The sequence below is a fragment of the Molossus molossus genome, unplaced genomic scaffold (genome assembly GCF_014108415.1).
Source record: "Molossus molossus isolate mMolMol1 unplaced genomic scaffold, mMolMol1.p scaffold_m16_p_4, whole genome shotgun sequence".
In the NCBI taxonomy this organism is placed as follows: Eukaryota; Metazoa; Chordata; class Mammalia; order Chiroptera; family Molossidae; genus Molossus; species Molossus molossus.
In genome coordinates this window covers 68759760-68773171 of record NW_023425377.1, presented here as the reverse complement: position 1 = coordinate 68773171, position 13412 = coordinate 68759760, and the positions used below count along the sequence as shown (strand labels likewise).

At 49.3% G+C, this 13412-nt stretch overlaps 1 protein-coding gene across 1 annotated transcript in view; it reads left to right on the top strand.

Moving 5' to 3' along the window:
* Window positions 1-741: 741 nt before the first annotated feature.
* Window positions 742-13412, top strand: part of LOC118615230 (cytochrome P450 4F22) — a 30897-nt gene continuing 18226 nt past the window's right edge. The window contains exons 1-2 of the mRNA XM_036239921.1: window positions 742-810; window positions 11481-11703. Coding sequence (XP_036095814.1) covers window positions 11482-11703 — 222 coding nt within the window. The 5' untranslated portion in view covers window positions 742-810; window position 11481. The remainder of the gene's footprint in view (window positions 811-11480; window positions 11704-13412) is intronic.

Here is a 13412-nt window from a genome sequence, read left to right as displayed (position 1 = left end):
GATCCAAGAATGGTATCTCTGTATCACATCCGCAGGTGGGGTTGACCCTGTCTGGACACATCTGGAACAAATGGGCTGGCCAAAGACAACAGTAGAATCAAGGGAGTGTCGAGGTGGCTGGCATTGGATGGGTGGGGTTGGAGGAGCAGAACCAGAGTCTGGGGCTGCTTGTTGAGGCCAGAGGTCTTCCTGGAAGGAAGAGCCGCAGAGCCCCAGGCAGACCCACGATCTAGAGGGAGCAGAAAGGTTGGCTCCCAAAGGTCTGAAGATTTCTGGTGGCCTCAGAGGAGGCTTCTGGGGGTCCCTGGGGAGTCAGGGTGCTGGCTTAGGGACCCCTGTCCAAGCTTGGGAATCGGCCCTGAAGAGGGGGCCATGAAGAGTGTTGGTATGGGACGAGGGTGTTAAGGGAGGATGGGTGGAGGAGGGTCTGGGTGCTAATGGGAGACAGACAGGAGCAGTGGGAAGGAGCCTGAGCATTTGTGGTTTCTGGTTGTCTTATTCTTTGGACGTCCGCAAGTCTCTTTCGCTGTCTCTCTTTGTTTTCTCTCCATCTCTCTCTCCAACTCAGTCCCTGCGTCTTTCCCTTTCTGTCTGTCCATGCCTCCCTGGCTGTCTCTCTCATTCTCTCAGTCTTTGGGCCGGGCGCCTAGGTCCCCGCCCAGAGGCCCGCAAGGCTGGGGGCGGGCCGGGGGCGGGCCTCGCAGTGCGGTCGGGCCGGGTTAAAGGGCCGGGCCGCGGGAGGGCGCGGTCAGAACCGAGGTGGCGGCGCAGGTGGATACGGATTGAGGGCCTGAGGCCGAGACCCAAGGGGTAAGTGCAGCCGGAAGGGGGTGCATAACCCGAGCGCTCCCTGTGCTGGAACCCGAGAAGCACCGTCTCCCGGGCTGACAGGACAGTTGCGAGGGTTTGCACGCGGCGGCCTCGCGGATCCCCCGGACCGGGCCGCGTGTCTGGGACACTCAGGTTGTGGGGATATGGCTGTGTCCTAGACGGTAGCTACGTTTGAGCGGGGATTTTTTTCTGTGCACGCCAAGGAGTCCTGGGTGTACCCTTTCTGGATGTCCACGGTGGGCAGGGTCCTCAAGAAGATCCCCCCCGGCCCCCCCAAAACAGGACATCTCAGACGGATCCAAGCCTTGCCCTGTGACGCTGCCTTAGGGCTAATTGAGGTCAGTGGGATTTCATTGTCTTAATCGGGAGGCTGTGTGTCCCACCGACAAACTTTATGCTCTGCTCCTGCTGCCTTCGGGTCCCTCTACAGCACCACCGAGTGCCTTTCTATGAAAACAGGATGCCCTCCTGGGCTCCCATCTGTCATTCTCTCTGTTGGCTGTGAGGGTTGTGTGAGGTCCTGCAGTTGACCTTAGCTGATGTTTGTTGGATGCTGGCGACAGGATGCTCTCTGGTGTCCCAGGGGCCAGGCTCTCACCCCTTGGATCAGCAGGTAGCTAGCTGTTCTGAACCATGCAAGGCAGCTGAGGCCCACCAGCTGGGGACTATCAGGCTGGTGGTAGGAAGAAGACAGGGAAACAGTGGGTAAGCTGGGATTTAAACAAACCAGCCTTGTATGACCCCAACATCCTGGGCACTTTCCAATGGCCCCAGCCTCTCTGTATAGCCTAGCTTGGGTTTCTAAGTGGTAACATTAGCTCTGGGCTCATGGCCGGTGGTGACCTGGGTTGGTATCTGCAGAGAGGCTTGGATGTCTCAGGAGTCATTCACAAAATAGGACCCTCTCTCTCCTTTCTAGCAAGCTTTGAGCCCTATTCTACTAATCTAAGGTGGCCAGGTACAATACTGAATATGATGGTAGCACTAAGAGCAATGAGAGGTACCTTTTTTTTTTTTTAATCCTCACCTGAGGACATTTTTTCATTTTTGTTCAGGTAGAGTGGGAGGGAGAGGGAGGAAGAAAGAGAGAGAAACATCAACGTGAAAGGGACACATCGAGTGGCCGCCTCCTGCATGACTCCAACTGGGGCAAGGGACAAACTGCAACCGAGGTACGTGCCCTTAGAGGAAACCGAACCCGGGTCTCTCTGGACCGCAGGCCAACGCTCTAACCGCTGAGCCAATCCAACCAAGGGTGAGAGGTACCTTTGATCAATGACTTACTGTGTGTCAAGCACTGAGCTGAGCACATTAAAATGCTGTTTTGTCATAATAGCTTTATTGAGGCAGTTAATATGGTTTCTGTCTTGCTGAGGAAGAAATTGAGGCTCAGAGTGGTACAGTCACTCATCTGAGGTCACACAGCAGATGTTTATAGAATCCTTTCTGGGTCTCACATTTAAGCATGGACACACTTGCTCCAGACGGTGTTCAGAGACCATTGCAGCCCTGGAATGATCTAGGTTACTACTGGTGGTTTTAAAACTTATTTTCCTGCCAGGATCTCCTACAATATGCCCAAGCTTCAGTGAGACCCCCCCCTTCCCCATGCTGATTTGTCAACTTGGTCTTGCCCTCAATACTGACCCTGAAGTCCTTTCTCAGAACCTCAGAAATCTGGGGTAAGCTTCCTCTCAGTCAGGCCTTCTGGGGCCTGGCACTTTGGGAGAGTATGAATCTTGGGTGGGGCAGCCCTTTGGCATATAGGGGTTCAAGGAGGTGCCATGAGCCACGACGAAGGAGTGGAGAGCAGAGCTGGGATGTGGGGCTGTGGGATCCGTGCTTGGCTGTCAGGCTTCTAGGGAGCCCCAGCACCTGTGGTTCAAGGAAAGGCAGATAGGTGGTTTCTGGCAGGTCAGGGTTTCTGTCCTGAATTCCTTCTTAGGAGCCCACACACCTTGTATGACAAGTCCCCGGCTGGTGGCTGGGCTAACCTGACAAACCAGAGCTCCATGGGCGTGGGCCTTGGAGCCACTGACACCTCCATCTCTAGATAACTTGGGGCCTTAGCAGAGCAGGTGGGGCTACCTCTGCCAGGGTAGGGCTGCTGGGTGCCCTACCTGGTATCTGGGATGATCTTGGGGGCTGGTGCAGAGAATAGTGGGCGTGGCAGCCTCCTACAGCATCCGAAGTGTCAACTTTGAGTTTCTCTCACTCCTATAAAATACTAAAAGTAGAAATAGGAATAATAGCTAAAATGTTGCATGCTATCTACTAAGCCTCATCTCACTGAAGTGTCCTAAACAACCTTAACAGGTAGGTCCTGCTATTAGTAATTCATTTTCCAGATTGCTAAGTGGAAGCTGAGATTGGGGACTCTATTCACTCAAGGCTGCTTTATTGAGGAGAGTCATGATTCGAATCCAGGCTTGTTTGAGTCAAAACCTCACATTTTAAAGGATGATACCTTGCCCAAACAGCTTTTCATTTATTTAAGTTGAAGTGTAATATATGTACAGGAAAGTGCATATTCCAGAACTGGACAGACAGTTCGAGGGTTTTTGCAAATTGAACCCACACTTGTCACCAGACCCAGATCAAGAGAGGGAAAATTGCCTGTGCCCCAGAATATTCCACTCCCTACCAATCAAAGCATCTTAACTCATTCTTCATTAATTTCAACTAATTAATTTTTTTTTTATCCTCACCCGAGGACATTTTTTGCATCCATCTTCAGATAGAGTGGAAGGGAAAGAGGGAGGAAGAGAGATAGAGAAACATCAATGTGAGAGAGACACATCGACTGGTTGCCACCCACGCAATCCCAACCGGGGCCGGGGACAAACTGCAACCAAGGTACATGCCCTTAGCGGGGACTGAACCCAGGACTCTCTGGTCCATGGGTTGACACTCAACTGCTGAGCCAAACCGGCCAGGGCTCAACTAATTAATTTTTAAATCGGCTTTATTTTCTAGAGAAGTTTTAGATTTACAGAAAAATACACAAAAAGTATAGAATTTCAACACACCCTTTCAACTCCCTACAATTTTCTGTTATTAACACCTTGCATTAGTGTGGTGTGTTTGTTACAATTGATAAACCAATATAGACACATTATTATCAACTACAGTCCATAGTTTACATTAGAGGCCATTCTCTGGGTTGTACAGTCAACTTATTAATTTTATTTTTAAAAAAACTAAAACAGCCCTGGCCAGTTTTGTTCAGTGGTTAGAGCATCAGCCTGCGGTCCAGAGAGACCTGGGTTCGTTTCCTGCTAAGGGCATGTACCTCGGTTGCAGTTTGTCCCTGGCCCTGGTTGGGTCGTGCGGGTGGCAGCCACTCGATGTGTCCCTTTCACGTTGATGTTTCTCTCTCTCTCTTCCTCTCTCTCCCTCCCACTCTATCTGAACAACAACAACAAAAAAGTCCCAAAAAATGAAGAGGGAAAGTTAAGTCTTCCTTCCACCCCGCCCTCTGTTCTTCCAGACCCTTCCAGGGTAGCCGCCATGAGAAATTCATGAGTCCTCAAAACACTTTTTGTATTTTTTTTGCCTTAAAAAATTGAGGCAAAAATTCAGCTAATATGAAATAACTATTTTAAAGTGAACAATTCAGTGGCATTTAGTACATTCACCACCTCTGTTTCATTCTAAAACATGTCCATCTCTCCAAAAGGAGACCCTGTCTCCATTAGCAGTCACTCCCCATTCCCTCCCGCAGGCCCTGGCAACCACTAATTTGCTTTCTGTCTGTGGATTTGCCTGTTCTGGACATTTCATATAAATGGAATCATACAACATGTGACCTTTTGTGTCTGGCTTCTTTTACTCAGCGTGATGTTTTCAAGGTTCACCCATATTGTACCATATACCTGAGCTTCATTCCATTTCATGGCTGAATAATATTTCATTGTATAGATGGACCACATGATATTTATCCATTAATGAGTGGAGGGCCATTTGGGTTGTTTCCACCTTTTGGCAATTGTGAATAGTGCTGCTATAAATATTTGTAGACAGTATTCGTTTGAGTCCCAGTTTTCCATTCTTTTGTGTATATGCCTAGAAGTGGAATTGCTGGGTCATGTGGTAATTTGATATCTAACATTTTGAAGAACCCACAGTGGCTGCACCATCTCAAAACTTTTTGTAGCACTTCCTTTTAGGGGGTTAGACAGGAGTGCTCTTGTTTGGGGGGCAGAGGTAACCCAGCTGGAGAAAGTAGACAGCTTCGTCAACGCAGCCATTTATTGAGCCCCTTCCCTGAGCAGCAGTTGGACTTCTTGCTATTATTCCCATTTTCTAGATGAGAAGACAGGCTCCCAGGTGAGAGCCAGTTGGGACCCACAGCATGTGCTCTTTCTGCCAGGAGCGGAGCTGGTGTGTCCCGGGAAAGGCTATAGCCCACACCTGGCTTATGGGGGTGGTGAGGTGGGCACAGGGCTTCAGAACTTTCCTCCCTGGCCCTCCCTATGCACTCACCTCCCCATGTGCCCACTCACCTGTGGGGCAGGCACAGGGCTTCACTCATTCTTTTTTTTTTTTTATCCTCACTCGAGGACATTTTTGCATTTATCTTCAGATAGAGCGGGAGGGAGGAAGAGAGAGAGAAACATCAATGTGAGAGAGACACATCGACTTGTTGCCACCCACACAACCCCATCCTGGGCTGGGGACAAACTGAAACTGAGGTACAGTGCCCTTAGTGGGAACCGAACCTGGGTCTCTCTGGTCCGTAGGCTGGTGCTCTAACCGCTGAGCCAAACCGGCCAGGGCTTCACTCATTCTTTTCTCTGACTTCTCCATGGACTCACCAACCCAGAGCAGGGACCCCTTTTCCAGGGCCGGAACTTTCTTTTGTTCCAATTTTTTTTCCCATTTCAATCCTTCAGAAAGGCATTTTCTCTGTTGAGATATCAGCTGGGGTTTCCCTGGGTGGGGGTGGAGCTCTTACTGTGACTCCACTCAGAAGTCCCCCAACTCCCTCTGAGGGCTCCTGGGCAGATGAAAGGAATGACTGCAAAAGCCAGTACATACAGCATGTGCTCAATGATTTTTTAGAGAGCAAGGGACAAGAAGTGGCTGATGGTGGTGGAAAATGGACTGTTGAGGCAGAGCTGGATCTGGAGGAGGAGTAGGAGCTGCCATGGGCTGAGCTGGGGAAAAGGCATGACGGGTGGAGGGAACAGCATGTGCAAAGGCTCTGAGGTAGGAATGAACTTGGCCTGTGGTTGGAGTGGCTGGAGTTGAGTGAGTGAGGGGGAGAGCGATGGGAGACAGGGTTGGAGGGGTCAGCAGGGGTCAAGCCACACAAGACATTGTGGTCCATGGAAAGGACTCTAAATTGTGTTCAGAAAGTAATGGGGAGCCACAGGAGGATTCTGGGCTGGGGAAGGTCATGATCTGATTTCATTTTAGGAAGATCCTTCTAGCTGCTGTGTGGAAAATGGACTGCTAGGACAGGGACGGGGGCAGGACAGAACTGATAAGACCAGTGGGATCACTGCAGTGGCAGCCTGACATGGAGCTGAGATGATGAGGATGGAGAGAAATGAACAGATGTGAAAGATGTTTAGGGCAGGCAACAGGTTAGATATGGGGAGAAAGGAGGTAAGGTAAATCTGAGGGTCTGGGGATGCCTCTGGGGGTTACCCAGAAGGTGGCTGGACCTGTCAGAGGGGTATGCAGAGCTGGACACCAGGATATGGGAGGCACCTCAGAGATGAGGCCACAGAAGCCATGGGAGGAGGTGAAATCTCCAGGAGGTGTATACAGAGGGAGAGGATGAGATGACACAGGGCCAAGCTCTGAGGAACTCCAACATTTACAAATTGGGTGAAGAGGGGTCCAAAACAGACTGAGAAAAGGGTCCGTATGGCTAATGTGGAGGATGGGCAAGGATCAGCTCCTGAAGGGCTTTGGATGCCAGGCTGAGGGCAGTGGGGAGCCATGGAAGACATCAGAGCAGTAGAGTGTCAGACCTTCAGAAAGGTGACTGTGGTGGCTGAGATGAAATCCAGACTGCAGCCAAGTTACCCAGGGGTTAGAGGTGATCCATGTGGGCCCTTGTTGGTTGAATATGTTGACTTTCCCCAGGAGTCTTGGGCCTGCCAGATGGTTACTAACCACTGCCACATGCAGGAAAGTTCACACTGGGGTGGACCTGGAGATCATCTTTTACAGCCAACCCAGTTTCAGATGGGAAACTGAAGCCCAGTGCACACAGCCAATCAATGGAGGAGTCAGGATTAGAACCCAGCTGCTTATGGTGTGTGTGTGTGTGTGTGTGTGTGTGTGTGTGTGTGTGTGTACGCGTGCGCGCCCGCATTTAGTAAGAAAGCCCTCTTGATTTACATTTTTCACTTCACTTGGGGCTCAGCATGGATACCCCTCCCCAGAGAGGCCCTTCTGGACCACTTCGTCTAATAGGATTGCTCTCTATCCTCTTATTCTGTGTATTAGTGCCCTGGGGCTTCTGTGACAAATGACCATGAACTGAATATAACCCCACCCACCCACACACACACACCCCAAAACAAAATTTTCTTCGCTCACAGTCCAGAAGTCTGAAATGCAGGTGTCAGCAGGGCCGCACTGCCTCTGAAGGCTCTAGGGCAGGATTCTTCCTGCCTCTTCTAGCTTCTGGTGGCCCCAGGCATCCCTTGGCCATATCACTCCAATCTGCGTCCATCTTCATATGGCCTTCTCCTCCTCCATGTGTCAAGTCTCCCTCTCCCTCTCTCTTCAGGGACACTTGTGATTGTAATTAGGATCTACCTGGATAATATTCCATCTCAAGGTCCTTAATCCCATCTACAATGATTTTTCCATATAAAGTCATATTCCCAGGTTCTAAGGATTAGGATATGGTGTTTTTGGGGAGAGTAATATACAGCCCCCCTCAACCCCCACTTTACCTCCTTCATGAAACATAGCGTTTAAAATATATATTTTTTTTATCCTCACCTGAGGACATTTTTTCATTTTTGTTTAGATAAAGTGAGAGGGAGAGAGAGGAAGAGAGAGAGAGAGAGAAACATCGACGTGAAAAGGACACATCAAGTGACTACCTCCCTCACAACCCAACCAAGGCCGGGGACAAACTGCAACCGAGGTACGTGCCCTTATTGGGAACCGAACCCGGGTCTCTCTGGTCTGCGGGCCGACGCTCTAACTGCTGAGCCAAACCGGTCAGGGCTAAACTGTTTTTCTTTATTGATGTTACAGAGGAAGGGAGAGAGAGAGGGGGAGAGAGATAGAAACATCTATGAGAGATAACATCAATTGGCCACCTCCTGCATGCCCCCCGCTGGGGAATCGAACTGGCAACCTCTTGGTGCATGGGTAGATGCTCAACCACTGAGCTACACCTGCCAGGCAAAATGTAACTTTTATATGGTGTTTTATCATGTCTATTGGTGGCCCCTGAGGACCAGGACCATGTCTGTTCTGCTCACCATTATATCCTGAGGGCTCAGAACAGTGACACACATAGCAGGGACTCAAAAATGATCTGCCAGTGGAATGCTGGAGAAATGCCCACTGAGCACTTGGCAAAGGGCCTGGCATGTGAAAGCATTTAGAGGAAAGTCACAATTCATAGTAGTAATCATTAGCTGGCTTCCTGGCTTCTCCACTGGGAACAATCATCATCCACCCTTAAATTTATAAAGAAACAAATACCCATGGCTACTTCCCGTCAAGAGTGTCACCTGGATCTGCCTGTGTGAGAGGCAGCCCAATTGCACATCAGCATCCATGATGCAGAACATCTGCTGAGACTTGTGCTTCATATCGAGAGGTTGCCTACTCCCCACCTCTACCCCTATCTGGACATTTTAAAGGGCAGATCACTATATCAGGCAGTCTGTATTTTAAAAAAGATTTTAAATTGTGGTAAAACACATATAGCATTTACTATCGTAACCATTTTAAAGGTACAGTTCTGTGGCATTAAGTACATTCATATTGTTGTGCACCCATCACCACCATCCATCTCCAAAACCTTTCATCTTCCCAGACTCAAACTCTGTACCCACTAAACACTAACTCCCCATTCCCCTCCCCCAGCCCCTGGCACCTACCCTTATGTCTCTAAGAGTGTGCCTACTCTCAGAAACTCATGTAAGTGGGATCACACAGTATTTGTTTTTTTGTGACTGGCTTATTTCATCTGATACAATGTCCTTGAGGTTCATTCATGTTGTAACGTGTGTCGGAATTTCCTCATCAAGGCTGAATGAGCCCTGGCCAGTTTGGCTCAGCAGTTGGAGCATCAGCCTGCGGACCAGAGAGTCCCAGGTTTGGTTCCCGCTAAGGGCACGTACTTCGGTTGCAGTTTGTCCCCGGCCCTGGTTGGGGTAGTGTGAGTGGCAACCACTCTATGTGTCTCTTTCACATCAATGTTTCTCTCTCTCTCTTCCTCCCTCCCTCCCTCCCACTCTATCTGAAGATAAATGCAAAAAAAAAAAAAAAAGGCTGAATGATATTCCATTGTGTGGATATACCTTATTTTGTTTTTCCGTTCATCTATCCATGAACACTTGAGCTGCTTCCACCTTTTGGCCACTATGAATAACACTGCTATAAACATGAATGTACAAATACCCGAGTCTCTACTTTTACTTCTTTCGGAGATATATCCAGAAATGGGATTGGTGGCACATATGGTAATTCTGTTTAATTTCTTTTGAGGAATTTAAAGCATAAAACTTTTCCACAACATGGCTGTACTATTTAAATTTCCACCAGAAATGCATACCGATTTTGATTTCTCTGCATTCTTGCCAACACTTGTTATTTATTTATTTTTTTTGATAGTAGCCTTCCTAATGAGTGGTCATGTTATCTTCATATTAAGTCAGACCATCCCAGTAGGCCTCTCCAAATTTGGTGATGATCTACCCAGATCTTTGCTGAGGATGCAGTAACCAATAGAAACTTCATGTCTTCTCTTCTGCATGATTGATGTGGTTGGCCGTCAGCAGGTAGAAGAACCTGTGAGTCTGAGCCCCAGGGGCGCCAGGTGAGGGCCTGGAGTGCTGGGTTTCTTTATCTGTGTTGCCGAGGAGGTAGGAGCATAGAGGGAACCCTTGTCTAGTAGAACTGAATGGAAAGAAGAGGTGAGGACAGGACCCACCATTTTCAGGAATCTTCTTGGCATTGTCTGAAATCCATGGGTTCTCAATGTGAGGGTGATTGAGTTTGATCTCTGGTGATGTCTTTGCCAGCTCTTGTCTCCCTTTAGCTGAGGAAACTGACCTTGAGTTGTCTGGAAAATGGAGAGGATGATAGGAACTCCCTCCAAGGACTGCTTTAAGATCCCATGAGACAAGGCATCCACATCCCTAAGCGTGGAGCATGGCACGTAGGAATGGCACCATGCCAGGTCAATGCGTTATTCATATTATTGTTATCCACCCACTTTGTTTTGGTTGGTTCCTTCAGGAGCTGACCCTAGATCAAGGATTTGAGTGCAAGTAGTTTATCTGGGAAGTGAGCACAGAAAAAGCCAGTAAGGAAGAGGGACATGGACCTGAAAGAATTGAAAATGGGGACTCAAACCAACACATGTCCACATAGGTTTATAGCAGTACATGTCCTAATAGGCAAAAGGTGGAAACATCTGAGATGTTCATCAACAGATGAATGAGTAAACAAATTGTGATATATCCTTATAATGGACTATCACTCAGCAGAGAAATAAAGCACTGACACACACTACAACGTGGATAAACCTCGAGAACATCATGCTGAGTGAAAGAAGCCAGACCCAGATGCCAAGCACTTGTTGTATGATTCCATTGATATGAAATGTCCAGAATAGGCACATCCACAAAGACAGAAAATAGGTTAGTGGTTGACAGGGGCTGAAGGTATGGGGGAGTGACTGTTCATGGGGACGTGTTTCCTTTTGGGGTGATGAAAACATTTTGGGACTAGATAGAGATGTTGGCTGATACTAGGTACCACTGAATTGTGCGCTTTAAAATGGTTCATTCTAGCCCTGGCCGGTTTGGCTCAGTGGTTGGAGCGTTGGCTAGCGGACCAGAGAGTCCCGGGTTTGGTTCCTGCTAGGGGCATGTACCAAAAAAAAAAAAAAAAGTTAATTCTATGTTGTGTGACTCTCACCTCCATTGAAAGAAGGAGCGGGGAAGAGAAGAAAGAAGGAAGTGAGGCATTTGATAGAGAGATTTTCTATGGTGGGCAGCTGGAGTTTAATCCCATTGGTAATGCATGTGGAACCCACACCTCAGGGTCATTGCACCCAAGGGGAGAAGGTGCTGGAGTATTTATCTAGCAATGCTCATCAGACATTGATGAGAGTTGCTTCTGGGGCAAAGTATGTCTTAATTTTCCAGCATCCTGGCTAGCCATTGGGACAGAGAAGTCAGGAGGAATGCCCTGCAGTCAAGGCTGAGGGCACACGGCGGGGCACTGGTGCATCCATCTGGCCAGCTGCCTGGAGGTCACTGCTGAGGACAGGAGAGACATGTACTCCTGGCATCTGGAACTCACATCTATGGAGCACCTACTGTGTGCCAGGCACACCACGCTTGACTCCACAGGTCACCATGCGTATGGCACACATGTGGCTGGAGGCCGGTTTCCATCTGCAGTGACCTCTGTCCCATGTGTTCCCCCAGGATGCTGCCCATCACAGGACATGTGCTGCGCCTTCTGGGACTGGAGAAGACCACCTTCCGCTTGTATGCCCTGTCTGTGCTCCTGCTCTCCCTGCTCTTCTTCCTCTTCCGCCTGCTGCTGCGGTTCCTGAGGCTCTGCTGGCGCTTCCGCGTCACCTGCCGCCGGCTGCGCTGCTTCCCGCAGCCGCCCGGGGGCAGCTGGCTGCTGGGCCACCTGAACACGGTGTGTGTGGGCTGGGTGGGCAGATCCCATGCGTTCGGGGAGTCTGATGGATTGCTGGCTTCCTGCTCCCCTGACCCCGAAGAATCTGGTTGGAGCCAAGATGGCGAGGCTGAGGCTCAGAAAGGGCAGTTTGCCCGAGGTCACACAGCAGGGCTGAGGCAGAGCTTACTGCAACATTTTCTCTGTAATTCCAGGCTATTGCTGTACCTTTCAAATGATAGATGTTATAGTCTATGATGTATAAGACATAATATATTCAGAAAACAGGTACCAATGCCCATGAAGTTCATCAAGTTCTAGGACCTTGGTGGGGTGGGGGGGTGGGGTGGGGGCATGCTCCTATCGATTTTGTTGCTCCATCCCCAGCCCCAACATGGTTCCATACTTTCTCTCCCTCTTTAATGCTATAGTCCCAGGTCAGGACCCCAACACTTTTGTTGATCTTTCTTTCTTTCTTTCTTTCTTTCTTTCTTTCTTTCTTTCTTTCTTTCTTTCTTTCTTTCTTTCTTTCTTTCTTTCTTTCTTTCTTCCTCCCTTCCTCCCTTCCTCCCTTCCTTCCTTCCTTCCTTCCTTCCTCTCTCTTTCTTCCTTCCTTCCTTCCTTCCTTCCTTCCTTCCTTCCTTCCTTCCTTTCTCCCTTTCTCCTTTCTCCCTTTCTCCCTTTCTCCCTTCCTCCCTTCCTCCCTTCCCCTCCCTTCCTCACTCCCTCCCTTTCTCCTCATCTGAGGATATATATAATTGATTTTAGAGAGCCCTGGCTGGTGTAGCTCAGTTTGTTGGGCATTGTTTGGTGCACGGAAAGGTTGCCAGTTGGATTCCTGGTCAGGTCACAGTGCACTTACTCCAGGAAATCTCTGGTTTGGATAGTGGTCCTAGAGGTAACAGTTAGGCCCTGGCATGCCAGGCAATTGACCAGGGCCAGTTCTGAAGCCCATCCTTGGTCTCATGGACCCAGCCCATCTCCCTAGTCCACGAGACTAGGTGAGGCCATGATGTCCCTTGGGTGTGAACAGTCTCAAGGCTGATCCTGATAGAGAAGGAGACATAGGAACTAGAGAGGAGTCATTTGTTCATTTATTTACTCCATAGTAGCTGGACCCTACTACTGGCCAGGCACTGGGTTAGGCCCCTTCGGATCAGAGCTCTCCCCTAAATCTCACAGCCTGTGAGTTAGGGATGGGTCTGCCCTATATTATGGATTCAATCTTTGGGGCTCAGAGAGGTTAATGACGTGCCCAAGGTCACACAGAGGCTGAGGGTAGATTTGAGTTCAGATCCATCTGACATTGAGCCTGAAGTGCTTCTGCTTCATAGAGCATGCTGGTTAAGAGCAGGCATTTTAGCCCTGGCCAGTTTGGCTCAGCAGTTGGAGCTTCGGCCTGCGGACCAGAGAGTCCTGGGTTCGGTTCTCGCTAGGGGCACGTACCAAAAAAAAAAAAAAAAAAAGAGAGAGAGAGAGAGAGAGAGAGAGAGAGAGAGAGCAGGCATTTTGGAGCTGGATGGCTTGTGTTCAAATCCTGGCTTTGCTACAATGGCAGGTGGTGCCACTACCTGTCCATATCCTTTGGGCCCATTTCTGGGTGCAATGGCCTGACCTTTGGGTGGGTTGACTCTGAGACACATGTCCCCCAGAGTTCCCCTGTGGCACTGAGCCCTGGTTGCCCATGGTGGTAATTTCCTTGACAACTCACTCTTTACTGACTGCCTTCC